Source organism: Bombus affinis, chromosome 13 (assembly GCF_024516045.1).
Source record: "Bombus affinis isolate iyBomAffi1 chromosome 13, iyBomAffi1.2, whole genome shotgun sequence".
NCBI classification, from domain to species: domain Eukaryota; kingdom Metazoa; phylum Arthropoda; class Insecta; order Hymenoptera; family Apidae; genus Bombus; species Bombus affinis.
Window position 1 is genome coordinate 3,846,109 of NC_066356.1, and position 27,703 is coordinate 3,873,811.

The 27,703-nt window shown below is 40.0% G+C and overlaps 1 protein-coding gene and 1 long non-coding RNA gene across 3 annotated transcripts in view; one reads left to right on the forward strand and one right to left on the reverse strand.

The window, feature by feature from the left end:
* Nucleotides 1–27,703, forward strand: part of LOC126923718 (uncharacterized) — a 231,713-nt gene that overhangs the window by 318 nt on the left and 203,692 nt on the right. The window lies entirely within an intron of this gene.
* The window catches only part of LOC126923697 (trichohyalin), a 163,206-nt gene continuing 140,893 nt past the window's right edge, over nt 5,391–27,703 (reverse strand). For both annotated transcript variants that reach the window (XM_050737400.1, XM_050737401.1), the window contains 9 exons: nt 19,030–19,101; nt 18,749–18,952; nt 18,331–18,522; nt 17,891–18,125; nt 16,492–16,695; nt 15,885–15,987; nt 14,521–14,770; nt 13,705–13,883; nt 5,391–12,561 (listed from right to left, as the gene is read on the reverse strand). In XM_050737400.1, the coding sequence (XP_050593357.1) occupies nt 10,368–12,561; nt 13,705–13,883; nt 14,521–14,770; nt 15,885–15,987; nt 16,492–16,695; nt 17,891–18,125; nt 18,331–18,522; nt 18,749–18,952; nt 19,030–19,101 (3,633 nt within the window). In that variant the 3' untranslated portion in view covers nt 5,391–10,367. The remainder of the gene's footprint in view (nt 12,562–13,704; nt 13,884–14,520; nt 14,771–15,884; nt 15,988–16,491; nt 16,696–17,890; nt 18,126–18,330; nt 18,523–18,748; nt 18,953–19,029; nt 19,102–27,703) is intronic.

Consider the following 27,703-nt stretch of genomic DNA (forward strand, 5'->3'; position numbering starts at 1 on the left):
TACAACTACCTCTCTGCTTTTCGACGAATTACCGCGCGCTTTGTAATTTTCGAAAGTTTATTAGGACGGAAAAATGCTGCGCAAAATTTGTCATTTTTCTCCATTCCGGAAAAATACTGGTGGACGTTATAACTGCGCGACAATTATTTCACACATTGAATAACTCGTAAATAGTATTCGATGGCCGAACAGGTCTCCAGTTTCTGCCGAAGTGTAGATAATTTATAAAACAGTTCGATGAGCAGTGGCGTAATTAGTTGTGATGGCATGATAAACACGATTCAAATTTCGCCAACGTCGAAATATAATTTATAAGCACGTAACGCTATACTTTGTTCCATGTGAATATTGTACGCGAAATTTAGCGGACACAATCCTGTTAGCATCAGGTGGCGAGATAGACAAACTTTTACTAAAAGTCCTTACTCGTTCGCGTGTTTAATCATGTCGTGAATTTATCGAGGTTACGAAATTTTTCGACCGAGCGCTAAAGCATTCACTGTAAAATATGGAATGCAAAGAAACGTTCTTTTATATTTCTTCTCCTTCATTTTGGAAAATTCGTACATTTATCAAATTTATTTTGTTTGCGATGTCTGCGCTAACATTAACATGGAATTATCCAGCCAGAATTCATCGCCGTGTAAATCAGACTGCAGAAAACATAAATTTAATTTTATAGACCGTGGCCAGAGTTAACACTCCTTTTATTCAATGTAGAGCAACTTCCGCGATGCAAATTTAGTACTGCCACACACGGAGATTGCAACGTTCTATTTCATTTGAAGGAAGTTTTTCACATTTACCTCAACAACGGCTGTGCGATTCACGTACATTTTCAACTAACGTTACACGTTCTGTTTGCATTAGTTACAGTCGCGTAAAGTGATTTCATTTCGAGGAAGTAGAGACTCTCCGAAGCAGATCGCGCGAAAGGAAACGAAGGAAATCTGTAAACGAGCCAGTCTTCGCGCACGTGATTAATGTTCATCCATTAACAAGTGCAAAGACATAAAAAAAAGTGTCGGGTGGGCTAAAAAGTGTGCTTACACGAAGATTATGCGAGTTACAGGAAGGGTTTTACATTTATTGCATAGTGTGATCTCGTTACGTTAACACGTTCGTTCCTGATTTTCACGATTCAATGTAATTTAAGGTACATATTTTATGTCCCGTGTTTTGTATTGTGCTCGCAAATCAGTCGTAAATTAAATCTTAAAATAAAGATGATAGTTAAATTTAGAATACATTGATTAATGAGCATCTCCGTATCTATTTTGTTATTAATCGAGTAATTTGGAATTTCAGAAAACATATTCTCCTGTATATTTCTCCAATGTCAAAAAAGATTCAAATTATAAGGGCATAGGTATTTTGAAGTATCTTTTAATTCAATTAGAATAGAAGATTTCAATGTAAAAGGTAATTTTTGTACAAGATCTATTTCTATGCAAATGTTTATTTCAAACTCTCATGCATGTTTATTTTTCACACTTGTATCAGCATTGCATGTACATCGTAAAACTACGTATCGATTCGGATCCTAGCATACAATGAACGGTGGTAAAGCTGTGCATTCAAAAAATAGTAGTAAATTGTAAGAAGTTTCATTGCCTTCGTATCTTCACGGTAACATGAAAGGGAACAAGTTTTACGGCACGATATATCTAGAGTCGATACTCCGGAACACGTGTCATGGTATTTTCATTTTACCGGTAGCGTGTCGTAAAAAAGGATAAAGTTACAGGTAATCCTTTTCGCGATTGAATATAAAAAAACATGTAGGATTTCCTTCTACTCCGTCGGTTGCTTCCTTGTTGCACGTATCACTTTGACGTTTTCTGTATTACAAGCGGAAACTCTGTGAACCTTTTTTGTTTACAGATTCCGGGACAACTTTCCGTAGCGCTGTTTGTTTAAGCGTGCGTTATCTCAGGATGCCACGTGTACATTTTGCAACTCCACTTGCGGCGAAAAAAGCGAAACTCCCTGTTCCTCACGCTTGTGTATACCACCTACCTGCCTAGACCAATAAAACGCATCTAGGGTAGCTTTTTTACGAGGCTTTGGAGGGCGACACATGCGTCGAGCAACGAGATTTTTCTTCCCCTTCGCCTGCCCATCCTCCTATTCGTATCCACCTTTTTAAGGGTATCGCGATAAATCGCAATATCGAATATGTTAGCGAGAATACCGTCTATGATGCAATTTTATATTTTTTCCCCCCTTTTTTTTACGCTCTTCGCAAGGGCCATTTTATATTGGCTTTTACTCGGAATTTTAGTGCGAATTTCGGCGCCCTTCTTCTTTTTTTTTTTAACAGCAGTTCCGTTTTTATGTCATTAATAGTAGATTATTGCGTGTAAAAATTTATTCCTCGTCTTCTTCGTATAGTGTTATTTTCTCGTTTCATTCGCTTCGTGGTGCAAGAATATTGGGAAAATGTACTTGGATAGCGTATGGATGGTAAGTAGGTATGAATGTTAGAAGAAGCCCGGATTCTTTTTTAATCCATTCCGTCTCAGTCATTTTTTGAACGACAGGACGTGTTCCAGAATTTTAGTTGCAAAAAAAAAGAGGACGAACAGCGAAATTGATTTTGGCTTCGACATATCCAGCCTTTCGGGTTAGCATATTCATAACTGACTCTGCCAGGTACATTGCCATTAAACACGCTATATATCAAAAGTTTGCGTTGCTGTCGAAACACTTTCCGAACGCGAGCACCATTTAGGCATTTGTATCAATCTGTGTTATTAATACATCTGTAATGATATACCGATAAGACTATTATATTCTTTCGATTGATCCCAAAGTTCCCTACGAATGACACTTTGCTCTTTCAATTCTTCGGAAGTTTCGTTTCGCTTTCAATCATTATATCTTTAAAAATGAATTTGACACTAAGACCACTTACAATCAAAGTAGGAAACTTGTACCGAAGGGATGGAGAAAGATACTCTTTCAATGATCCGTTTACTTTACAAAGATTATTCAAGTGCCCAGAATTGAAAAAATTGCTGTGAAGCTTACCTTTCTCAAAATTTCCATTCGTCCGAATCGCAATAAACAATGGAGCCGACGTTAATCAAATTTCAATACCTCTGGTAATTGCCAGGCGAGTCCCCGCCTCCGATTTCTACGAAAATCAAATCTCTCACGGTATAACACAATTTTCATCGATCGATTCGCAGATCCGCGACTCTATTTTCTCTAACGATGCTTCCTCCGGAACGAGTCTTGGTTTGAAAAATCGGCGAGCTAATTAAGTGCTCCGTAATAATGATAGGGACGCCTCATCGAATACATCGGTAGCCACGTCGATTTGGAACACATCCACCGGTGGCCGTAAATAAAAGGGACAGCGCTATGCGAATGATAATTAACTACTTGACAAATACGCTCGGCTTTGGTGCATTCCATACGCCAAAAACCTGAATACAGAATTTGATGGTTCAAAGTAAAGCAAATAGTGGCGTGCAACAGCGGTAAGGCAATTCGACGTGTACCACACGTAATGAACGCGTTATAGGCCTGCTGGATATCACGGTTACGAAACTGCGTCGATTAATACGACAGCGCTAGTCACCAATTTTCACTGATCCGTTAATATCCGTGATTTTGTTGGTTCATTCTTGTCGTTTGGGTCTTTTGTTTTTAGTCACTCTTCACAGCGAACGGGATCAAACGTCGTTACACGAGCGTACCTGTCGTTTACAGCGTGCAAAACTCGAGGGATTTAATCACGCTGCGAATTTTTGCTCATTTTCGCTCGTATCGTGTTAGTCCATTGTCAAAAAGTTTATGTCTGAGGAAAATGTTAAAATGTCGCGAGTACGCTGGACCTTTCCTGTTTCGGGTAGTTTTAATTAAAAATTCGAAGGGCTCGTAGCAGGTGATTTTAATAAAAATTTCCGTCTCATAATAAAATATAATCCGTATAATATGATCATTCAGTTCGTCGATAATTTGTTACGTCCGGATAATTAATCTCCCGTTCGTTCATTCGAATAATCGATTCGTTTCACCTTTCAGGAATACCATGGAAAATACACGAAAGTTTTGATGGATCGACGAACAAAAAAGTTTCTCAGGTTGACACCTGTTTTTAGAAACTCAGGTGTATTCCATTTTACAACGTGGTTTGTAGTCTAGTACGATGGAGAAAATTTTTCCCGTGGTACCTGGAATCAATCAGCCGGTCGGTTGGCGGAGTACAATTTCGCGTATTTGCCTATTCCTCCAGGCGAAAGTGAAACAAATGTATTCCCCGTGTTTAATCATCTGGCCTGTTGTCTCCCTCTTCCCGACGTCAGCACCCATTGAGTTACCGGCTTAATCGTTACAATTCCCCGGAGATCGAAAAAAAAAAAGTAAATTAGGCTACTTTTGTAGCCAGATTTGCGCCTGATTCACCAGACTGAATGCAATGTTTGTGAATAGTTCGTGAAACGGTACACACGTGTTTAACCCTTTCGCTCTATGGAGAATTGTTTGCCAGCGAGTGACGGAAAATCGATAACCCTTATCTAGAAACAATCGTGCGGGAATGGGGAATTTGATATGAATGTTAGTAGCGAATGATCGTATGTTAGAGATGCTAGGTTGGACTAATTATTTCAGATTAGGATCCAAGAGAATATTGACTGAATATTAACTGAATATTAACCTGTAAAATATATCATCTTTTAATTAGGTACTTTTATGATCACGGAATTAAAAGTTGATAACAATAAATCGTTGCCTATTGAGTCTGTGTCGATGTACAGGTGACCAAATACTTTCGTGAAGTTGGTGTTTTGTCTACAAGTATTCATATACTTTCGTAAGCCATCATATTTGTGTAGGAGATTTTCTTTCTGATTTTTAGATATACATTTTTCTTTTTACTTTCGTGAAAATAAATTACGTTTAACAGTCTTAACTGTACAATATTGCGGTACAAAGATACCTACCTGCTGATCTCACCTATGAGATTATTGCGTCGAAACGATAAGCTTCCTTCTTCGTGATTGGAAAGCAGGATACGTTTTGTTGAACAATATTGCTGACGTGTCGCAAACTAATCACGTAAAATCGTTAAATGAAAAAGAATGTGCACCCCGATAAGGAAAATAGATCGCGAATTCATAGCGTCGAATCAAATTTTTATTGTTAAAATAAAATAGTAATTTAAAGATACCTACCGTGCGAAACACTGATAAAAAATATGCACATATTAGTCGTTTCCCAAACGAGTCGTTTGCAATCGCCATGAGTTACTCGTTGACGTTTAAAAATAAATCAAATACCATAGTTTATTGAATACTAGGAATATTTTGTCGTGACGCTCCAAAAATAATGTAAAATAGTGGCAGGGTTGCATTGAAATAAATAATCGTACACCATGGTTGCACAAAAAACGTTAATATAATAACAATAATATATATATATAACGTATATGCATGTATACATGGTTCTTATTAACAATTTCATCATTTTGTTTTCCCTAGACTACCCAAAAATGTCACCGGAGGTGGCCAGTCGAACCCGTCTCGTTCCTCCGTTGGAAATCATCCCTCGAACTCGTAATTTTTTTTTGCGAAACGAGCCGGCTTCGTGAAATTCCCCTAACCATCCGGCACTTTCGCCGGTATATGCGTATTTATAATATATTAACATTTTCTTTTTCTTCTTGGACTCGCACGTTTATCGCATCGCTTATCTAACGCAATTACAAAAAAAAGTTTCCCTAAACCTTTTATTCCTTCTTATATTCGTATCTCCATCGGAAACTATATAATTTACATCAGAGATCCCGAAATCGACGTAGGACACGCGCATCCCATCCTAGTGGAATCGCGAAAGGTTCTTCTAACAACGTTTTCTACGATTCAGGGAATAGTTATAGCCTTAGAATTTGATTATTATCGTTCAAAGTGCAATTCACCAGGTTCGATTAATTGATGATGGTGGAGAGAGAGACGGTGCAAACATTTAGATAAAACGGGCTGCGTTTCGAAGGACCAATCTCGAGATCCCTGTTCTAAGATTATTACGTCTCTTCTTCTCTCTGTCCATGCGACAGAGAGTAACAATATTTTGTCAAAGTGGAAGAACGATAATACGTATGCATGTCCGTGGATGTGTGATATAGTATGTACAATTACGTGTGGCGAAAATCAGGGCACCTAGGAATGACCGTGTTCTATTCGTTATCACTTAAGTTTCCCATTGCTGGAATGTAGAAAGATTCAAAGTGTTCTTATAGGGGTTGATCGATGCTTTACGACTGTCGTATCTTGTTTGATGAACTCGAAAGCTTTTCGACTCCCTGGAAACTCTTCGGAAATGGGAAAACATCAGAATGCCTGGCAGTGTACGGCGATAAAATTCGCAGTAAAAGTTTTCTATCGATACGGGACGATCTTTCGATTTCTGCTCTCCACGACAATGGTGTCTTTTGCGTATCTCTATTTGCTAGATATTTTTGTGTCTTTTCCCTCTTTTCTCGTTTCAAAACGGTCCAAAATTATCGCGCGATCTACTCCGTTGCAATAATATAAAACGTATCAGCTCGAACGCAACTACACTTATCACAAGTTTAACTTGCTAATTCAAAAACGAATATATTTACAGATTATCATATATCGGTGAATAAAGGCCAATACTTAAAGTTTAACGACTCGAAGGCAGAAAATATCATGGGAAATCTATCAGAATAAAATTTCCAGAACTTTAAGAATCGAAATCATGCGTATATATCTAAGTAGAAATACTTGTATAGTTTAATATAGGCAGTTAGAATAGCTGTTTTACGTAAGTACAAACGAACGACGATATATCCTTTGAAGAAACAATTTCATATACACTCTGCTCAAAATGAACGAATAATAATATTTGCGACTGCAATAATGGCTAAATAACAGAGCTGCTTGCAAAATTCTACAACTACGAAACTCCAAGTGTCTCTTGAACCTTCCAGCTTAAAAATTCGTACCTCACGTCGCAAAGTATATTTCCTCGGACAAATCTATCGTACTATATTAATCGAAGTAATCATACGTCATAATATCTGTCGGATAAATGTTTGTATCAGAATTGAACGAATGTATACGACGGTAAGCATTGTTGTTCTCGATGGTTGGGACTCGTGGAACAAACACGAGAGCCGAGAGAACGGAAATAAGAAAGGAAGGGTACAGAACGGGGCTCGGGACGTGGAAGCGGACGATGAGCTAACAAAAGTCACGAAATTCGAAAGCACGCTTCCTCTTCTCGACGACACACGATCTCACGCACGCAACGGCAATAGGAAGAACCAGAGCTTGTGCTCGGTTCTCTTTTGTCGAGGTTTATTTTCACAGGCAAGCAAGGTTGAAGAAGCGGCGACAGTCGCCGCAGGAGAAAAAGCTTCGCGACGCGGAAGCGCGCGAGCCGCGGTGGACAAGAGTCGAGGGCGTGAGAAGGAAAAGGGGATGAAGGAAAAAAAAATGAGGAGTGAAATTTTACGAGCCTTAACCCGTGCGGGCATGAACGTAAAGCAGCTTTACGACGTCTAGAATGAAAGTTTCATTCCGTGACGGCGCGACGGAGTCGTCGAAGTAGAGGAAGCGGCATCGGGGATTAACTTGCCCGGAAACAAACTGCCGTTACTGGCGCGAGTGTATCGAGGGCCCGATAAAAATAACGAATAGTTGCGTACGAATCGATTTTCGACCGAGGTTGGGAAAGGAGTGGTAACAAGCCGGGATACGCGAAATACGGGTCGTAGGTAAAGAATGTAGGACAGAAAAAATATACATAAGGAATGTAAATAACTTTTAAAACGCAACTACCTTACAAGAGTAATTAACATTTCTCGAAATCAATGGTGGAAATATTCGATGAAGATAAAATACGGAAGAGAAATGCTTGACGATCGTCTTACCTGGACGAAGTTGACATTTTTATGGTCCTTTTTAGTCGGAGGACTATTCTTCAATCCTCTATGATGCGTAAAAAATGCTCATATTTATGAGAGAATGCACTTAAAGCTTGATATATAAAAAATGTATCGTTATTGATCGCATAATGGTCCCTAATCATCCTATGATCATCAGTCCGTGTTATAAGCACTCGATAAATTGACAGATCGAATCGCAGTGAAAAATCTCTGAACGTATATCACGAGTTGAAGAATTTTCAGAAAAAAGCTGACTGAACGAATTTCAATCGTACGAAGCGAAGGAATCGCTTCGTGAATCTATCTCTTCGCTCTTCGAAAGGATAGTCATAGAGGATTAAAGCCAGACGTGTTCGTTGGACGGACATCCACGCCGCGAAAAAAAAAAGAATCTACGAAGCAGTCGCTTCAGAAGTTTTTTCATGAAAGGAACTGTTGTCCCTCGAACAGAGGGGCACCGCCTTTGTCGGTACATCTAACATCATACGAGGAAAGTAATCTAGATGAAGAGTTTATCTCATGACAACGCTGGCGCCGAGCGATCGTTCGTCTTCGTTTTGCGTAGTTTTACCGTTGCGAATATGTTTGTCCTGGAAGAATCGAATAATCAAAGGAAATTTTATCAGTCGCATTTTTATGTTCGCGCTGTTGTTCGATCGTTAAAAGTTTGATTGATAAAATGGTACAATATATAATCCAAACAGTTCTTGAATGAAAATTTAAGATTTTCTAGCAGGAGTAGGAAGTTAAATAAATTCTTTTTTAAGATAGAAAGATCGAACTGTCTGGGACTTTGGAAGCGTACTGTGAAATCACTTTCACAACGCGCTTCCAAACCATTTCTTCACAAATTTAATAGTACTATTTTCGTTATTTTATACGGCAATCAGAAGGAGAAACTGTAGAAAACATTCGAAAAATCTGCAGATTGCTGGCTATAAACTTGTATCACGGTATTATGGAAAAACAAAGAGCAACGTACAGCGATATTGTCCAAACATTGACACGATATTTCATGCGAAGCGCAAACATATAAATAAAAGTGAACATTCTTTGGTGTATCGCACGAACAACACACCTTTTAGCATACAAATTTCATCAATTGGTAACGGCGAGGTGCGATGAAAGAAGATACGAGGTGCACAAACGAATTCTTCGAGCTACAAAAAAATGAACGAAACACACACGTTGAAATATTTTTACGAAGATTCTTAAAGTTGCGAGAAAAAGTTTGGATGCGTTGATACACGACCACACCAGACTGTGACATAACTTTTGCTAAAAATACGTAAAATAGCGGACGTAGTAAACATCTTTCACGACATATCAAAATGAAACACCGTGGGAATGAAATTGAATTCAATTGAATGTTGCAACAGCGTACCGCATATCAAATCGTTTCAACGAGAACCAGAAACTAATTTACACGGGTAATGAACGAATACGTGGACATAAAGTTTCAAACTCGAATCGTCATGTTATTAATGTAGAAACTAGTTTACACAGTCATTTTTAAGCGCAGCGTGGCAACGGACAATTATTTATGCGTTCGTTGGCCATTGACAGGAACGATTTATGGAAACTGACAGATTAATTCCGATCGTTCGAACGTATTATACATTTTTAAAACTTCTTTACTCGTGTTTCAGCTAAAGAATTATCAGAGCGTGAATGAACATATAGATTCTTTTAAAAATTCTTTGATTCTAGATTTGTTATTTATATTTCCTGTGAACTCGGCGTGAAACTTATCCGACATGTATATCAGATTATTTAGAGACTTTAATAATTTATGAGATTCTATAGGAATTTACAAGACTAAAATATCATCGAATCATTGCAGTGTTCTGTAACGACGGATCCAACAAGAATTACGATTGAAACATCATCCGTAACATTGTTTTCTCCATCGCGGTCACAGACTGCTTGTCAAACGCGTGTAAAATCGTTGGTCGCATTTCGATTTACTTTATGCGCTCGCTTAACGTCAACACGTTGATTTCATCGTAAACAAGCGTCGACGAAAGCAGAATAAAACAGTATAACTATGCTTGCAAACATAAAAACAGGCTTCAACGTTTCAAGAAGCAATGGGAATAGCGCTACGTGGAAGACTTGCGAACGGTCATTCGTGGTGCTAATCGGGTATACGAGGGTGGTGATGATAATAAAATTGGAATGCGATGACAAACTTAAAAACGAGCAATTTTTTAAGGACGAAATTATTAAACGAATCGTATCTTAACTATCTCTTCCACAACTGGCTCGTCCAATTCAAAATCGATTTCGTTTCTCTCGGGTCTTGATTTGTTTTCAGAACTTTGTTGAACGGTATAACGTTAATAAATTTTCAAACGTGATGAACTCTTTCATGGAGACCGCTAGGGACTCAAACAATGATACCGATCCGGAGGATCCCAACGAAGAAGAGAGTTTAATAGATTTATTGCTGTTTCTTCTTCTTCTTCTTGTTGACGGAGGCGTCCACTCCCCAAAGATCGTACCACGGTCCACAAGTATTTTTATCTCTTTCTCGATCGGAATCCCTACGGAGTTTAGTCCTAGGAAGAAGAGTCTTCTCCGCCACTGTTTGATCCTTTACTACGATGCAACTGTACGTGGACTCTTCGTCGGACGCCTCTGTTTCGCTGAAGTTCTGCGTCAATCCATCTTCGTCGTCCGTGTACTTTTTCCTCCTCTCGTTCCTCTTGGCCTCGTTATTTTCCTTCAATTCGGCCACGATCATGTTACGCTTAGCTTCCAGGCTACGTTTTCGCTCCTTCTCGATTATGGCTTTCCGCGAGACATTCCCCATAAAGTAAGACCTCTCCTCTTGATGCATTCGATACTCGGACCTCTCGACAGTCTTTGGTCTTTCCGCCGGCGTAGGAAAATCCTCGAAGTAATCGGATTTTTCGGGCACGTGAATTCTTTCCGCAGGTTTTGGTTCTTCGTGCTGCGAGTCGTTGGTAATGGTCACGTCGCTGTTCCTTTTTTCCAAACTTTGCCGAGAGTTGGGGCTGTCACTTGGATTCTGCTTGCTGGTGTCGTCTGAATTCGCGTCATCTTTCGCTTCCTTCTTAATCATTTTCGGAATATCAACCAAAGATCTGTGCTGCCAGAGTGCCATACCCTCAAGAACGTCGGAATCTCTCCTGAACCTCCAGAAGGACTTTGTTCTCTTCACGAGTTTCGGACTCTTGGAGTCGACATCGAAAGCTCTACCTGTCTGTATCAAGTGTCCAACAGCGGTCGTCTGTCTTGGGAGCAGTGGTTTGCGGTTATCGTCCTTCAATGTGTTATTATTCGTATCGTTCTTCTCTAAGATTTGCTGTCCGTTCCTTTGGAACTTCTGAAGATTACTCTGACCGAGATTCTGATAGCCGTGCCTCTCGATCACCTTCGTCCTTTCCAGCTTCGTCTCAAAGTTCGACTCGTATCCGCGCTCTTTATCTACTGACACGTTTTCTCTGACGTATCTGGTCTCGCCATAGATCGCCTCCTCTTTGTCGGAAAATCTACGCTCTCGATAAAGGTTACGGGGATCCGTTGGCCTCTCAGGAGCTTCTTCGGAAGGCGGTCTCGGTCTCTCGAAACGGCGACTCGACGCCCGCTCGATATTCCTATTTCTATCGGGATTCTTCTCGAAAGTCCTTTCTCTTTCGTAAGTAGAGGTCTTCTGGGCCGCACTGGGCGACTTATCCAAGTATCGTTCCCTTTCTCGCTCGAACCTCTGCGGCCCGCGACTCCTATCGCAGTCGTTATACCTCTCGTACGGCGGTGGAGGTTGCTTCTCCTCTCTACGCTCTAAACTTCTATAATCGTTCCTTCGCTCTATAAACTTTGGTGGGCTATGCTCCCGAGCATACTTCTGCGCGGTTTGCTCTAGTTTCTGCGCGATATGTTCCACCTTCCTGCCAGTCTCCGGGATCGTGATAGTACTCTCGTCGTCGGTGCCCGAGGACGAGGCCGACGATGTTTTCTCGTTCTCGTATTTTGATTCTTCCTGAGCAACCGGATGATATCCGCGACGAGAGCTACGCTCCTGACCATCAACTCGGTCCTCGTAATACTTCTTACCGTCGTACTTCTGGTAATCGATCCTGCCAACGTAGGTATCGTCCTCCTCCTCCAGTTCGATCTCGTCCTCCTCTGTCTCATCGTGTTCCTTCACTCTTTTCGATTCTCGACGATCCTGTTCCATTTGCTCGTTATTCCTTCTTGTGGACTTTCTCGATGGTTCTTCGTTGCTCATAACCTTGCTTTTGTGATTGGAATTGCCGCGACCGCGATTATCGTACTCGTTTTTCTGCGATCTTTCTTGACTCTTCTTTCCTGATTTTCTTGTCGGCCCATTCTCCATCGCACCACGGTCAGAGAAGTCCCTTCCATTTTTACGCTCCTGAGTGTCGTAATGACGATTCTGGTACCTTGTCTCGCCGTTCTCGTTGCCTTGATTCGCGTTCGCCTCCGCCCAAATGTCCATCGCGGTTCTGTAAAGATGCCAACTCTTCTCGTCCCTGGGTATCGTCTTCCAGGAATCGTTTTCCCAGTCCTTGTTGTTGGGCTTGTCGTCCTTCTGGTGTTGCTTCACCGCTTCGGTTATTCTATCAGCACGCGGCTTTCTTCGTCGTTGTCTGCGTTTTCGTGCGGGCTCGGGGTGAGTAAAAAAAAAAGAAGAGAAGGGAAGAGAGAAAGAGAGAAAGAGAGAGAGAAAGATAGAAAGAAAAAAGAAGAGATGATACAGAGAATAGAAAAGAAAGACGAAGAAGAAAGAAAAGAGAGCGGAATAGTGCAGCATATGGAGAAAGAACCAAGAGCCAAGTACGTGGGTAGGATTAGTTATGCGGCTGTTGAGCTGTGTGGTCGCGGATATTGCGATATGCGAGGATGGGGAATATGGCTGCTGGCATCGTAGGAGCCCGGAGAGGTGAATGAGCCACCACCACGCCGTATTTTATTTCCATCGACCACGATAACGCATGCGGAATCTACAAATCAGGAGAGAAAACAACATCGTGACTCTGAAAACAAGCCTACAGGTTCGGTATCGAATGGATATTGGGTGCGATCACGTCTTTTTATTATTTTCTTTCTTTTTCTTTTCAGGAGAAGAGGTATAAAATGATGAACGATACACTTGTTGATAAGAAATCTACGTCTCCTTTCTTATCGATTTTTCAAATTTTAGTCATCTTTTTTCCAATGTTACGCGAATCCTTTGAACTCGAAGTACAAATCTGCTTTTAAATCGTTCATTCCTTTCGCAATGGTATGCATTCGTATCTACGCAGGATATAATGAAAATAGTAGGAATAACTAATGACGAAAAAATGAGAATTTATTTATAAAGATCGTGAACGTAATTCAGGAGCGAAGGACTAGGCATATCTTTAGATGAGGAATATGTAAAACTGGGAAAGTCTATGAACTATATACGCATGCACGTAATATAATATACATGTATTATCGAATTTTTATGGAAATGTCGAGAGATGAATAAGAAATATTTAATGGAAGGGGGGACGTTAGATTTCGTAAACAAAAGCTACGGTTCTACGATGTAATTCTATCTTTGTACATTTCGTTAGAGAAAAGATACCGGGAATAATAAAATTGATATTAAAATGAGAGCAGGAATAAAATACAAAGCTCCGAAGTTGACGAATCACAGGCAGAAGCGTTTCTACAGGTTTGCCAAACAATCATCAACTACTTTCAACGAGATTCGATTAGAGTTTCCAAAGTATCTTCGATGAGATTTCGTGGTGATCGCTTACCTCATGGCCTCGTCGTCGCTGTAGTCGATATCAGGCTGAGCCGGTGGCTCGTTTGAGAAACCGCTGTCGTTGCTGCTGTGAAGAGACGTGACGACTTGAGGAGGTGGCACGGGCGGAGCAGGTGGCTGTATCCTACGGCCACCAGCCAAAACAGTGGGCAAAGTGCCCGATGGACGGATCTAAAGAAGATCCGGCATGAAAGTTTATGAGATTTACATTTCGCCTTTTCGGTTAAACAAGGAAACATTCGTTCCCTCGAAAGGAACCCACATCTCAGAATGCATTTCGGCTTATTCCATCTCGGTTCGTATACTTTGTTCGCGAACTTTACGATCTTTCTGTTTGAGAATCTTTAAATTCGTTACTATTTTACAAGTTCTTGGAGTTTGCAAATTTTATGGAACAAAGCGGGAATGAATTTGAAAATTCCTTTCAACTTCACCTCATCCGTCCTTCATTTCCCTAATTTAATTGTTTCTTTCGTGTCAAATTGATACAAGAAAGTAAGAAGTCAATATAATGAAAAGATAAATGACTGGTGCTTATAAACTTCTTTATTTACAACGAAAGAATCAAATTTTTGTACAATCAAAATTCTGCATTATCATTCACTTTTCTTTATAAGTGACTTACATTTCTTCAAGAGACGGATGAGCGTTAAAAAATATGTATACAGCTCTCTTTCGTAAATCCAAAGATTCTGATATTAAATATCGAATTACAAATCGAATTAGCAATAAAACGTATAATATGATAATAATATAATAATAATATAATAATAATGTAATAAAATATATAGTGGAATGAAATCCTCACCGGTTTTGTTTGACGTGCAGTAGGTGTCGCTAAATTGTGAGAACTGTTGCTATTCGGTACATTTGTAGGAGTGCCGGTACTGCTGTTATTGTTGTTACTGTTGTTGACGTTGTTGTTTCCTACTCCATGGAATCCACTCGACACTTCATCGATGCTCGGTGTCACTGGCGGTCGAGAGGGTGGTGGCTTACAGGGTGGAACTGCTTGCGGCTCCAACACGCGACCATTGTTTGTTCCGTGACTCGGCGATCTTCACATATTATCGTACGTTTGATTTTAGTGATAATGCTAACGATTCCGGCTAAATCGGAATAATTGAAAATATCAAGAGGAAAAGCATGGTTTGTTGGAGAGCATATTCTATATACTATGAAATATTAATCATAATAAGATGTATTTTTTAACGAACTAGGACAACGTGCAGGACAAATCATACGTTTTGTCGTTACGCGATCATTATTTTGTTTATTATTTGTTTATTATTACTGTTTAAAATTGTTACATCATTCCAATTATCTCCGATTGCACGACTCGTAACAATTTTCTAATGTTTGTTTGCCGTGAAAAGTTTGTGTAACTCTCTGTCAGTCAAAAATTACATTTAGTCTTCCATTGCTCCATATTTTACAATCGTATGTGTATACATGTAACGTGTATACATGATTCTAAATATGAAACGCCAATGCATAAAATGTTATTCATTAAATTTTCACGGTTCTAGCTTCAACAAAACCGTAACACATTGCTCGGTAATTGTCGTTAAATTGTGTTTATTTTACTTTTATAAATTGTGCTTGTTATTTTGATGGAACTTGTTTTGAAGTTATTAACGATTTCCATTAAAATGTATGAAGAATCTACTGTGTGTATTTTACTGCAAATATTTCCCTAGATGTTTCTTTATGAACTTTCCACTGAAATGAAAAATTCAAAGCTTCAACGAACGGAGTGTAAAAGAAGAGAAAGAAGATCGAGGAAAAATTCATCTTGTAATATGATTGGCTGTTTAAGAGAATCGTTTAAAAGATTAAGGAGGAAATTAACATTTTTATATTGTAGAAATTTTTGGCAAACGATAGGGGCGATAAATCACACATAAAAGTCTTTGACAAAATTTCCACCGCCATATCGTAAATCGAGCATCGGAATAATGGGATTTAGGAGAGTAGATGCAACAATAACACCAAGACGAGTACGTTTAATGGCAATAGCTGCATCGATATCAGCCGTTGCCCGTTATCGTTCTAGATTAGCGTAATTGCATTCGACCCGTGCAATTGTTAGCAACGAACATCGTAACAAGATCTGTTCAGATATCGTTCGGGCTACCAAAAGCACAGACTTTCCTGCCTCTGTTAACTTACCCTAAACTATCGTCGATAATAATTTCTGTGTATGCCAGTGGGAACCATCCGGAGCTCTGTGTGCGGAGATTCTCCCCAAATTGCCAGCCTTTCTGACGATCTCCTAATAAGGTAGTTTCGTGAAATAGAAATAACCATTTATGCTGCTTATTTGCTAGAGAAAGGAGGGAATATCGTGGCCGATAAGGGGTCAGGATTTCAAAGCACTGATTTATCTTTGTTATCTCTTATACAGTCGAGAAGTTACGCAAAGAAACAATATCATTTTCGTAAAACGGAAATCCTTGTTATCAAGCAATTTTTATCAAGACTGCTTCTTATTTGCTCGGAAATTTCTCAGGCATAGACGGGAAAGATTATTTATTCAGATGAGATTAGAGTATTTCGCGTGTTTCTCTATTTTCTGAATCTCGTGGTTCGTATTCAAACGGCGTTTGATAATGGCGAGAGCATCGTTATTAGGATTTATTGTGTAAACGAATTCCAAACACATCCGACTAATCTGACGGGAAACTGCGTTGTGGTCAGACGGGGGATATAATTTCACGAGGAAACAGACGCATATCTGAAAAGTGGCAATGTAAGCGTTCAGACATCCAGCACTCACCCATCAACGCAATGAGATCGCCCTCCAGGAAACTCAGCTGATTTTCCCCGGAGCTCAAATAGGCGAAGAGAGCCCTCGCGAGGGGTGCATCTCCCCAGCCACCGGAACTCACCCCTGTGCCACTACCACCCCCACCTCCACTGCCGCTGTTGCGTGATGCCGGAGGCGCCATGGACCTCGGCCTTGGTGGAGTTTCTGGAACCTCTGCGAAATTTTGAGGAGGGGAACGATTAACCCGGTTCATTTCTGTCGTAACTTGCACATACCGTGAAGGGAAGGGATTAGACCCGCTTTGCACGCTTTCGAGTGGAAGGATTTTGGTCAATTAGTGTTTCGAACTTCTTTGCTTCTGTTTACGAGCATGCAGTTCACTACCATCAGGAAAAATTATCGAGGCTAACCGCGAATACGAATTCGCTACTGGTCCACTTGGAACAGGATACACGAAATCGATAAAATTTCATATCGAGAGACGCGTTTCACGAGTTCGCCATGATTTTATTTTACCGTGTTCTCTTCTGGATAGAAGAATGGCGGTTGGCCAAAAACCATTACGTTCGAAATGAAATGCTTATTTGAACATTCTTATGATATTCTTGTCCTTTTTTCCTCTCTCTCTCTCTCTCTCTCTCTCTCTCTTTCTTTCTATAACACAATCAATTTTGCTCTCGCATCATTGCCAACGAATTTATGCGGTTGGCTTGCGCGCAAGAGCCTTGCTTTGGAAAACTTTTGCGACACAGAAAACGAAAAGTTTTACTTTATTTAAGAACTTGTTCAGTTCAAGGGGATCGAACTATATCTTCAGATGTGTTCAAGAAATTAACGAATCGATTAAATTGTTAAATTAATGTAGAAAATATTCGATGGATTTTATTCGAAGATATTTTGCCTCTCGAGTCTCAAGATTTTTTCTCGTTCAATGATACATATATAGATATTGAGTAACAGGATTTTTTCCTCGAGAAGGATAATGGGGAAAGTCGGAAAATTCGCCAGCGTACGGAACGGTGGACAAATGGAATTCGATATTCGATACAGCGAACTGTCTCGACTCTCTCCAACTGTTTTGCGAGCACTTCTCCACCCGATCGTGTTGCACTCGTTTGTTATGTGTTCAACCCCGACTCGTTCGAAACGCACTCGACCATTGGCTTTGGCTAAAATAAAACGGACTGTGGTGCCGTGTTTTCGCATTCTCCATCACTACGTAACATCTACGCGTTAGCATCACTCCGAATACGTGATCCGAAAAAAAATTTCGATTTTTCTTTAGCGTCTACATCTATGTCAGCATTTTTTATATTCATGAGTATTTAAATTTCGCTGTTGAAACTTTTCATCTTGTTTTCTCTTGAAAATCTCGGATGAAAAATTCTGTAAAAAACGAGAGACTAACCTGGATCCAGAGATAATGTCGAAGCGTGCAGATTGGCCTCTGACCTTGCTCTAGACAGTACAGATGAAAGATGAGAAGTTGGACCTTGATAAGTGGTACTTGGCACATTTCCGGACGGCGGTCCAGGTCGAAGTTCCAAGCAAGAGCTATCCATGCTTCTGGTCTTTCTCAATTGCGAGCTCATGGTTAACTCTGAGCCGCCGTTTTCCTCGTCCTCGGGCCAAAATGAAACTTGCTACAGTTAAAAAAGATGTTACTATTATTAATCGATGAAGAGGAAAACTTGCTAATAATTACTAAAAATTAAAAATGCGTTAAAACAAATATAGCGGTCGTTGTACGATCGTTACAAATCTCTCGTATCTTCTAAAGATGCATTTTATACAATAAATTTCGAGAAAAGAATATGATAGCAGAGGAATATTCCAAGTATCACTTACTCTAAGCCTGGAAGCGAACATGTCTTCCACGGATTGTGGTAAATATTCCCTAGTAGCAGCTACCTCGCGCCACTTATCCACCGAGGGATGAAGAGCAGCTAACGCGACCTCGTGAAAACTCGCATAATGTTTCGCCAAGGAGCATTGTCGCTCGAGAACAAAGCCGTACCTTCTTCGTTCCTGAGTCATAGCCTGAAAAAAAGGAGAGCACTCGATACTTTCTCATGTCAGTCCATCATCCTTTTTTCTTCGTGTCTGATCCAATTGATCTATTTATATCAACGTCAACACTGACACAAATTCATTCCCTTCAATTAATTATCGTCTGTCAATATCAGCGAACGAGAATTCTAAAAAAGTGTCTAGATGCTGTGTATCCCGGTTTTTTGTTTTAAGAGCTCGGCCATTGCATACTCACATTCTTCAAACTCTGTTCACAAAAGGCGTCTAGCTTAGACTTCTCCTCCTCGAGAATCTGCATATTCTTGAGCTCTTTGTCCATGGCCAGTCCACTCTTGCTCGCGCCCCTTGACTTCTTCCTCTGCTTCTTCATCGTTGCCGCCGCTTTGCTGTAAGTTTCGGACCTGGTCTTGTGCTGCTGCAGAAACTTCTTCTGTTCGCTCTGAGTAAAAAGTATTATTGCATTATTCAGAAATCCGGCGGTCGCTTGATATCCTGACGCCGGTGGAGAACACTCACCTGGACGACCTTGGTGTCTTTCTCCAGGTTCGTCTCGAGGGGAACCAGTAGGTCGACGTAGAACGCTTTCAGCTGAAAGCAAGCAAACGGCCGAGCTAGTAGAGTTCAAGAAAGTGGAAAATGTTAAAGCACGGAAGCCAGCAGAAGTGAATTCGAAACGAGCTTAGGTAATGAGGGACTTTTAACGTTTCCGTACAAGTGCAAAGGAGCTACCCGTTTCTTTCGTCAGCGATGTTGCCGACAAGTTTACGAGCGGCTGCTTGACCCGTTTTTCAGCCGATTTCGACGTTACGACGAACGCTATTAGCAGTTGAATACGATCTCGTAAAATTGTAGATACCCTTGATGCATTGTCACTTTTGCGGTTCTATCTTTATGGTTTAGGAACGTTTTAGAGACCCTTACACGTGATTTACCGTCCTACGTTTTATACAGTTTTAAGTAAAATGTTATGGAATATTTAGAGATTATGAACACGTTTACGGAGAGCGTGCAATGGAAATGAAACAAGTTTTTAAACTGAAATTATACATACTTAAAAATATCATATATATACTATGATACTAATAATCATATTATAATATGGTACTAATAATATAATATCACAATACTAACAATACTATATATATACTGAAAGTTAATATGATGATAATGAAGTAACAGGAGTTGTTTAGTTTTTATTGGTTATTAGTAACAAGGGTCGTATTATCTAAATTTCAGCCAATATTTAATAGTGTCGGTAAAGAATTTACTCGTCTGTAACTAGTATAGCAAACTTCAGCAAATATAGAAGAATGTAAGTTGCCCGGAGCAAAAACCAAAATTGCACATATACGTTCCTGTGCGGTGGACAAGGCAATCTGTCGGGCACGACGAAATAAAAATCAGAAAATCCATTCGTTGGTACCCACGCCGAAACGAAAACTGCGGAGGTGGCAATAGTCATAGACGAGCAACGTGGACACGGATCGGTTGGAATTTTTTTTTCATTTTTTCCGCGGCTTAATGGACACTGATTAGAGACAGCATTTCGATCAGAAATACATTTCCACGAATAAGCAACCTCCTATCGGTGGTCGATCGCTGTCCGTGAAAAGCGATCGTCGAAAGGGACGAGAAATGCGGACTGAAGTGGCGCTGTGATGTGTTGAAAAGATCTCGATGCAACCCCGACGTACTTTACGATCATTTCCCACCAAGGACCTATTGGCTTTGAGTAACGGGATTTTTTTTTTAAATTTTGCACGCTCTTATATTCTACTTGGGAAAGGTCGAGAACATTTTTTCAAATTTACGTTTGATAAAATTAAAAACATTCTTCCAAAATTAAGAGCAACCTAGGATCAAATCGAGTTCCAACTATTGCGCTCATCTGTGCATCGATAATATTATTTGAGGATTACAACGAAATCTATAAAAATAGAAAATATAATTCTAGCCACGTAGTAAGTAAGAGTATCGATTTGAAACAAAATTTATATCGAATTGGAATTTATTTTTCTAAAAGAAATATATCTGCTCCCTTTCATGCAGGATCGACGCCCAAATAAATTTGTAAAATTCAGATTCGAGCGAAAGGTTTAACAGGAAAAGAATAGAGGGAAAAACTAGTAGAAAGATCAAGGGAGTATCGCCGACGCGGCGTATAAAATATTGTAAAGCAACGTTATTTTTGCATTGCTTGTCAAACAAATCACACGGACTTTTTTCACGTGTTTCGTGACTCTCGAATCCGATGCAACTCTTCTTGAAGCGACGTAACACACGCACAGTTGATTTTATTTAAGCGTTTGACAGTTTTACGTTCGGCTTTCTCGTCGCCACGTAGAAGTACGTAGAGTTATTTATTTGTCCGAGCTTTTCTTTTTTCCTCGCTTCATCCCCGTGTATTTTTAACTATCCGATCACAAGCAAATTTCTCGGAAAATTTTTACACTGAGATACGAGTTTTTCGGGCAATATGCTCCAAGCGAAATATTGTTCCCGCGAACATGTTTTGATTTACAAAGTCTCGGATTTAATTAAGCCGTTTGGAAACGAGACTCAGCTGCGAAACAGTACAGTGCATTTTTAATGCCGCGTACGAAACTTTTACAGTTGACTTTACGATACATTTCCGGATTGCGTGTTGGGTTGCTTATTTCATTGTTTCGCCTCCCTTTCCACTATTGCGTAGTATTTCTCTTTTGTTCTTTGCGATCGTGTGTCAGCACGTACCTCGTACGGAACAAAGGTAAAAATCAGAAGACCGTTGCGTGGATTTTCAATTATTTTCGATGGAACACGCTACGAAAAAGATTCCTGCCACTAGATTTTACGGCTTTGAAAAATACGTAAAATATATTTCTATATAAAAATACACGATACCTGCAGTTATGTACGGCGAATAAAATTTACAATATCGTGCAGATGAAGCGTACTTTCAAAAAAACAAGATATTTTGTTAGAAACAAATCTGTTAGAAACGATACAAATTTTCTCCAAAATAATAAATAACAAATTCGGTTGCGTAAAACAGAAGCACCCATGAAATGAAATTGCGTTTCAACTAATAAATTTACAACACCCAGATTTCTAGAAGGCCGCTCTTTAACAAAGAAAAACAGCTTTTGCATCAAACGCTCGACTCTTTACTTTTTCCACTATTTCATACGAAGATTTTTTAAGTAAAGAAGGCCCGAGTCTCGATTTCTCTCTCATCCTTCTTTCTTCTTCTTTCTCTCGAAACGCGGGCCAGAGGATGGAACCGGGGAAGCGGGCTTTTCAAGACGGATGTGGGAATCCAGTATAAAAAGCCGGCGAAGTCACGGACCTTCCGAGTCGACGGAGAAGCTGGCGCAAACATCCCTGTCTCTTTCTCATTCTCTGATCCTCACCCTCTGTGTGCAAATTTGAACGGCTGGGAACTCGCGTCAGCGCCCTCTGCAGCGCGGTCTCATCCCAACCTCCCACTCGACGTCTAGCTGGTTGAACCGGATGGTTCGCTTTCATCGAGCCGAATCCTGGGCACTTCCGGGTGCTATGCGTCAATGGAACGTCTAACGTTGCCGGAGTGCGAGTTTTACGTGGGCGTTTCAATATTCATTAGAGGGTTCCAGCGGAATTTTACCCCGCGTTTTCACCACCGCTTCTTTTTCGTTAGAGCAGACAAGATGATACCTTATAGCAGTCGCTTGCAAGCACCGTTTAATTCTCGACTCGCAATCGGGAAAACGGATTACGGAATGTGATCGGTTTTTAGTTTATCTTAAAGAAAACGGAACGTCTGAGTTTTAGGTGTGTTAGATACAGAGAATAATTCGGTGCTTTATCGAGAAAAATTCAAATTTTATTCAAAGGTAACGCACCCTTTTGTCATGAGCTATATAAAATTTTGCTATGCAATTTATTTCTATCATGGCTGGGAGAATCTGCGAATTAGAGAACTAAAATTATGGTTGGAATTGTAATAGAAAACTAGAAGAACAAGGGAAGTAGAATTAACAAGAATTATAGGATAAATCTTCCGCTTTAATTCCTGTAGCAAATCTAACATAATGCAGCTTGTATTATACGAACGAAACGGCTAACCGTGTAATGAGAAATTTCATACGCCTCCGTATTCACAAATGTATAACTATTCAACGAGATATTCAACATAACGGAAGATTCATCGTGCTTTTTGTTACAATTTTCATACTGAAACGTCTATGGAAACTAAAATTAATAGCTCAAGTTATTAGGAAGTTGGATTTTACTTCGATGATTTTACCGTAGAAAATCCGAATGAAAGATAGCATTGCTTCGGAAGACTCAATGGGGAACTTAAAACAGGTAAGAGTTGAAAAAGTAGTTGAAATTAAGAGTTGGTTGCGTCTCTACGACAGAATCTTTACGGAAATGTATCCGTCACTCGATACTCGTGCGCGATATTCAATTTATTTTATGCCGTTTCCATGTATGTGGAGGAAAGTTTTCAAGAACGACGTCTCCGTCAACACTTTCGACTCGATTGCCATATCTTAGAACGCTCTTACCATTCGCGACAAAAAAGGAAAACAAGGCTTGTCGATTGGCTTCTTTCCAGCTAGGGACATTCTTCGGCAACCAGAGCGAACAAAAAGCTTGCCGTATCGTACCTTTTACTTGGCAAAAACTCGAGACCCGTTAATATATCGGCGCGGTCTTTGTTGCTGATTCATCGCTTCGAGAAGATCCTTTCGTTGGAAAAACGATTAACGAGATCCCATGAAAATTCGTTCAAGTTACTCGACTATTCGTGTTCAAGGAAAATCCTGTAACAACAATCGTGGTAGCAGACTCTCGACAAAGGTGCGATGTTTATAATGAAGTCTCAGCTCGAGAACTTTTACTTTTCAACGTTCACAGACTCGCGAAACTTTCCAGCCTTGAAGAGTCTTTGAGACCTTTTAGAATCGTGATCATTAAATTCGTAACTTGTTGCTGTTGAATGGACCGGTCGCGCGCGATGCGCTTTTCATTTCGTGTTTCAATTGCGCTATTTATCGAACCGAAACTGTACATCTTTTATTATCAACTTTGTCATCAGTATGTATATTGTATAAGAATGTGATAAAATTATATAATCCGGGGCGTTATAAAAGCTATGAAATTATAATTAGGCGAAAGTTGTATTAAAACTTTTCACAGTTCTTGAAGTCATCGCACGTTTATTCCGTGACAGGAAATTCTACAAACGTTAGAACGTGGAACTTATTGTTACCCCGTGTGTATTTCGTGTACTTTCAGAAAGTTTGCTCCCCTGACATGACGTAGCGACTCTTTCACCAGTCCAGTCGCGAAGATATATTTTTAATATTCAGCAAACAGGCATTGAGGAGTATTTTCAACTTCGATAATGGTTCGATTGAAAAATTTGCAAGGGGTCGCATTGAATAACCATCGTTGAACACCATAGAAGACCCTCTGAGTTGTGACCTTTCACCATAGCCCATTGGATTCTCCGCTAATCTGCGCGAAAGGGTCCATCGGCCCTTCTCCCTCTTTTGCAGACGATCGTTTCACCGGCACGCAATAGCTTCAAAAGGTTCAAAAGGTAATGCAAGCTGCTCGAATTTGAGCCAGACCACTCGAAGGATTCATCTTCGCTTGCTCCCTCTTTCACCATTCCACGAAACTCTTTCTCTCACCCCTTTGCCAATCCACTTAAGAACGTAAGGCTGGATGATGTTTTCTTTCTCGCTATCCTGCCTTCTAGAATCGGAAACAGCAGCCTGAAAAGTTTTCGCGTTTGATGGATGGAAATTTTTAGGCTAGGTCATTAATCTTTCGATGCACTCTTGGATCTTTCGTTTGTTTCTCTCATTTATATCTTCCGCTTTCCACGTTCATAAGAAGACAATGGAAAAATTATGCCATTCACGTTGCATTTAGCCGTAACAGAATCCTTGGAATAATCCACTATCATTTCTGCCCGTTTCATGAGAAAACTATATCGACAAGCGAAGCTGAAAAAACCTTTAACGTAGACGGGTGAGAGTTTTCATCACGAGGCGACTTTTCCCTAGGGAAGTCGCTTGTCCGTCCTGACAGTAACTACATATCGAGTCAGGTTTCCGCGTTTTTTCTTCTTTTTTCTTTTTTTCCCCACGATGCTTCACCAGCGATCGCAGCTACGAATTACACGTCACGAGAACCATATCTCAAAAGTTTCTCTTTCGCTCCCCGGAGAAACAAACGGAGCCATTCGAGCCAGCAACACGCGATCAATCGATGACGTGTACTCTTTTGTAACAATGAAGGCACACCAGACGAGGAGAAAAGGACAGAGAATTTTCATCCATTTTTTGTCCCTTTTTAGCCAGAGAATCGGAATCAATTCTGAATAGGGATCATAATAGAAATTCGTGAAATCCAAGAGTCTTTTGTTTGTTAATTCATTTTTTTTTCTGTTAGAGATAGCGATAAAGCTGAAATTTATACGTAGGAAAATTTTTGATTCGTTCCGGATCTGGTTTACAATCGAATGTTGACATTGCTTTGTTACATTTTTAATTAGGTTCTTTGGAACAATAAACTTCTCATTTGTTCTGATAATACGGTCTATTCGACAGTATCGGGTTTCTGTCAATTATTTTTCTATAAACCAAGAACGTTCTAGGTATTAATTGGTGAAAATAATAAAAATGCAAATGAAACTTTTAAATTCGAAACTTCATTTGTTCTTCCTCATTTCTTCGTCACTTTTATGCTTTTGCGCCGTCAGGTATTCGAAATATGTCATCCATGGAAAAGTTTTACTGTAGATTTAATTAAAGTCTGACATAATTACGTCGAAAATTAATTCAATTTGACTCGGATACCAAAACGAATATTAAATATCCACTATACAATTTTCCTTCTACAATATACGAAAGATTTTGTGATATGTTTGTAATAACGAAATTCCGACGCGTGTATGTAACCAAAGAAATTATTTTCTTCCGATTTATCAATGATTGGTTAACCAATCGTGAATAAATATATATTGTGAATTATTCCGAGCGTTCGTCGAATGATAAGAGAAAAAGGTGAAGTTGCAGGGTCGAGGGAATGATCTTTAAATTTTGCCAAAGACACTCGAGCGAAAAGTTATCGAGAGAGTACACAAAAGGATATTTCGCCGTAAAATATATAGAAGAATCTATCTTAGTAATAGCTAGAATATCTATCCATTCACGGCCTTGAAGATTGAAAGGCAATTTGACCTCCTTCCATTTTCTGTCATCCCTGTCCTCATTTTGGTCTTCGTTCATTCGGTCGTCGAACATCGTAGTCGATTTTCAGTCTCGGAGAAAAATGCGATAATGCCTCTGACGCTTCCCAGGTATTACCCTTCCAAATTGAATTAGTCTCTTCGACCAAGAGGAAGGAATCGGCGTCGTTTATCTTGTTAAGAGGATGCCTGAGTGCACCGAGGAATGATATTGATGATAAGAGAAACCATAAATGTCGAAGGTTTACAGCCAACCGAACAAAATTCTATGCAATCCATATATTTCACATCGGAGATGTTGCACGGAATCAAACTTTCATATTCGAAACTTTTCTCGCGAGATTTTGGAGTAGTTAAATTAGCATAATACTGTCCGAATCGGTGGAAGAAAGGGCGTGATACGTATTACGAATGGATTTGTTCGTGAATATTGAAATAACAGTATATTTAAAACGTTTTTTGCTCCGATTGCATTTTTCGAATGTTTTTTCCTTCGACAGATTATACTGCAACAATTTGCTGATTCAAAGCTATTTGACCGAGAAAAATGCAATAAAAAAGATATATTCACGGTTCGATAAAATTTTGGGTAAAAAAATTCAATAATATCCGCGCAGTCTCATTGGGGGAGAAAAAAATATGGAAAGAAATTTCTATTAAAAATCGTTTCGGTTATTCAATCTGAGGAACGCTGCAACGGCGAGCTATTTCGAGATAAATAAATTCGAAGATAACTCGATGAGACTGGTTCCAATCCATAAAACACATGTATCTTGTATTTTATTTGATTCCGCGAAACGGAAGGTTGCGAATTTTATGGGTCGCATCGGTACTGAGATAACTCCGCGTCGACCGCAACTCTAATCTCGTTACTTTAAACGGTTTCTCGACGTTCGTCTTTAAACCCATAAAACTGATTCAACGGCCGGACCAAATTGTTCTTCCACTGTATATTTCCGCGCGATTAGGCTTGGCAACGGAGCTCGAAAGAGGTGCGAGACACCAGGGTGGAAGCAGCGCGAAAGGACATCCTCGCGAATGTTGCCAGACGAGGCTGAGGTCTGACGTAATCTGCGGGAATGGAAGTCGAGGGAGAAATGCCGCTGCGAAGAAAGCATGAAAACGAGGATGGAGAAATGCTGTGTGCGCGTTGGCCTGAGACAACGACCTTTCGTGCGTGAATGGCTTCGGATATGCGTTTCCTATAATATTGTAGTGCAGTGGCGTGGTAGAAACGGTCCCGGGGTCGAGGGCCCGCTGAGAATTCAGGGAAAACGAAATATAGGCAGACGAGACATATGTACGGAACGCGGGATGAAAATATTAAGCGTGGCAAAGTACGCGTGAAATGTGCACGAACATAGAAAAATCGAACTTTGTCTACGAAAAAAAGATTAGCTATCGGCGATCTGTGTTTTTTGAAATTGCAAAGAGATTTAACACTTTGATCCATTGCGCGTGTATTGCTGCAGTAGACAAGTTCGTCGGATGTTGCGTCGGAAAAATAATGAAATCGAAGGTAATTTTGAAAATTCCTTCCATCCCTCCAAAAAAAGGATCGTGTAAAAAAGAGGAAAGTGTACTGTAACAATTTTTAAAGCCCTCGTTACGTTCTCTAATAATAAGGCAATCTAATATAGTCTCGCGAGATTCTTGTGCAATTTTTACTTTCGCGCATCCAATCAAAATTAGTTGAACGACCAAAGCTAACAAGACCATATCGACAAAACGTGACTGTTCCACCGAAAGTACTAAATCGAACTCAACGTAGAACCCGAGACGCGAAGTCTATTTTAAGTTGCTGGTCGGATTTATAGTTCGAAGCGTACAAGCTCAAGTACATACTCATCCCTATATCGAAAGAGACGGAGTCGGGAAGTTTCTTTGAAAACGCGCAATATCTTCGCAATCCTTATCCGCTGAGAGTCGACGATTATTCCACGAATCTCTTTTTCTCGC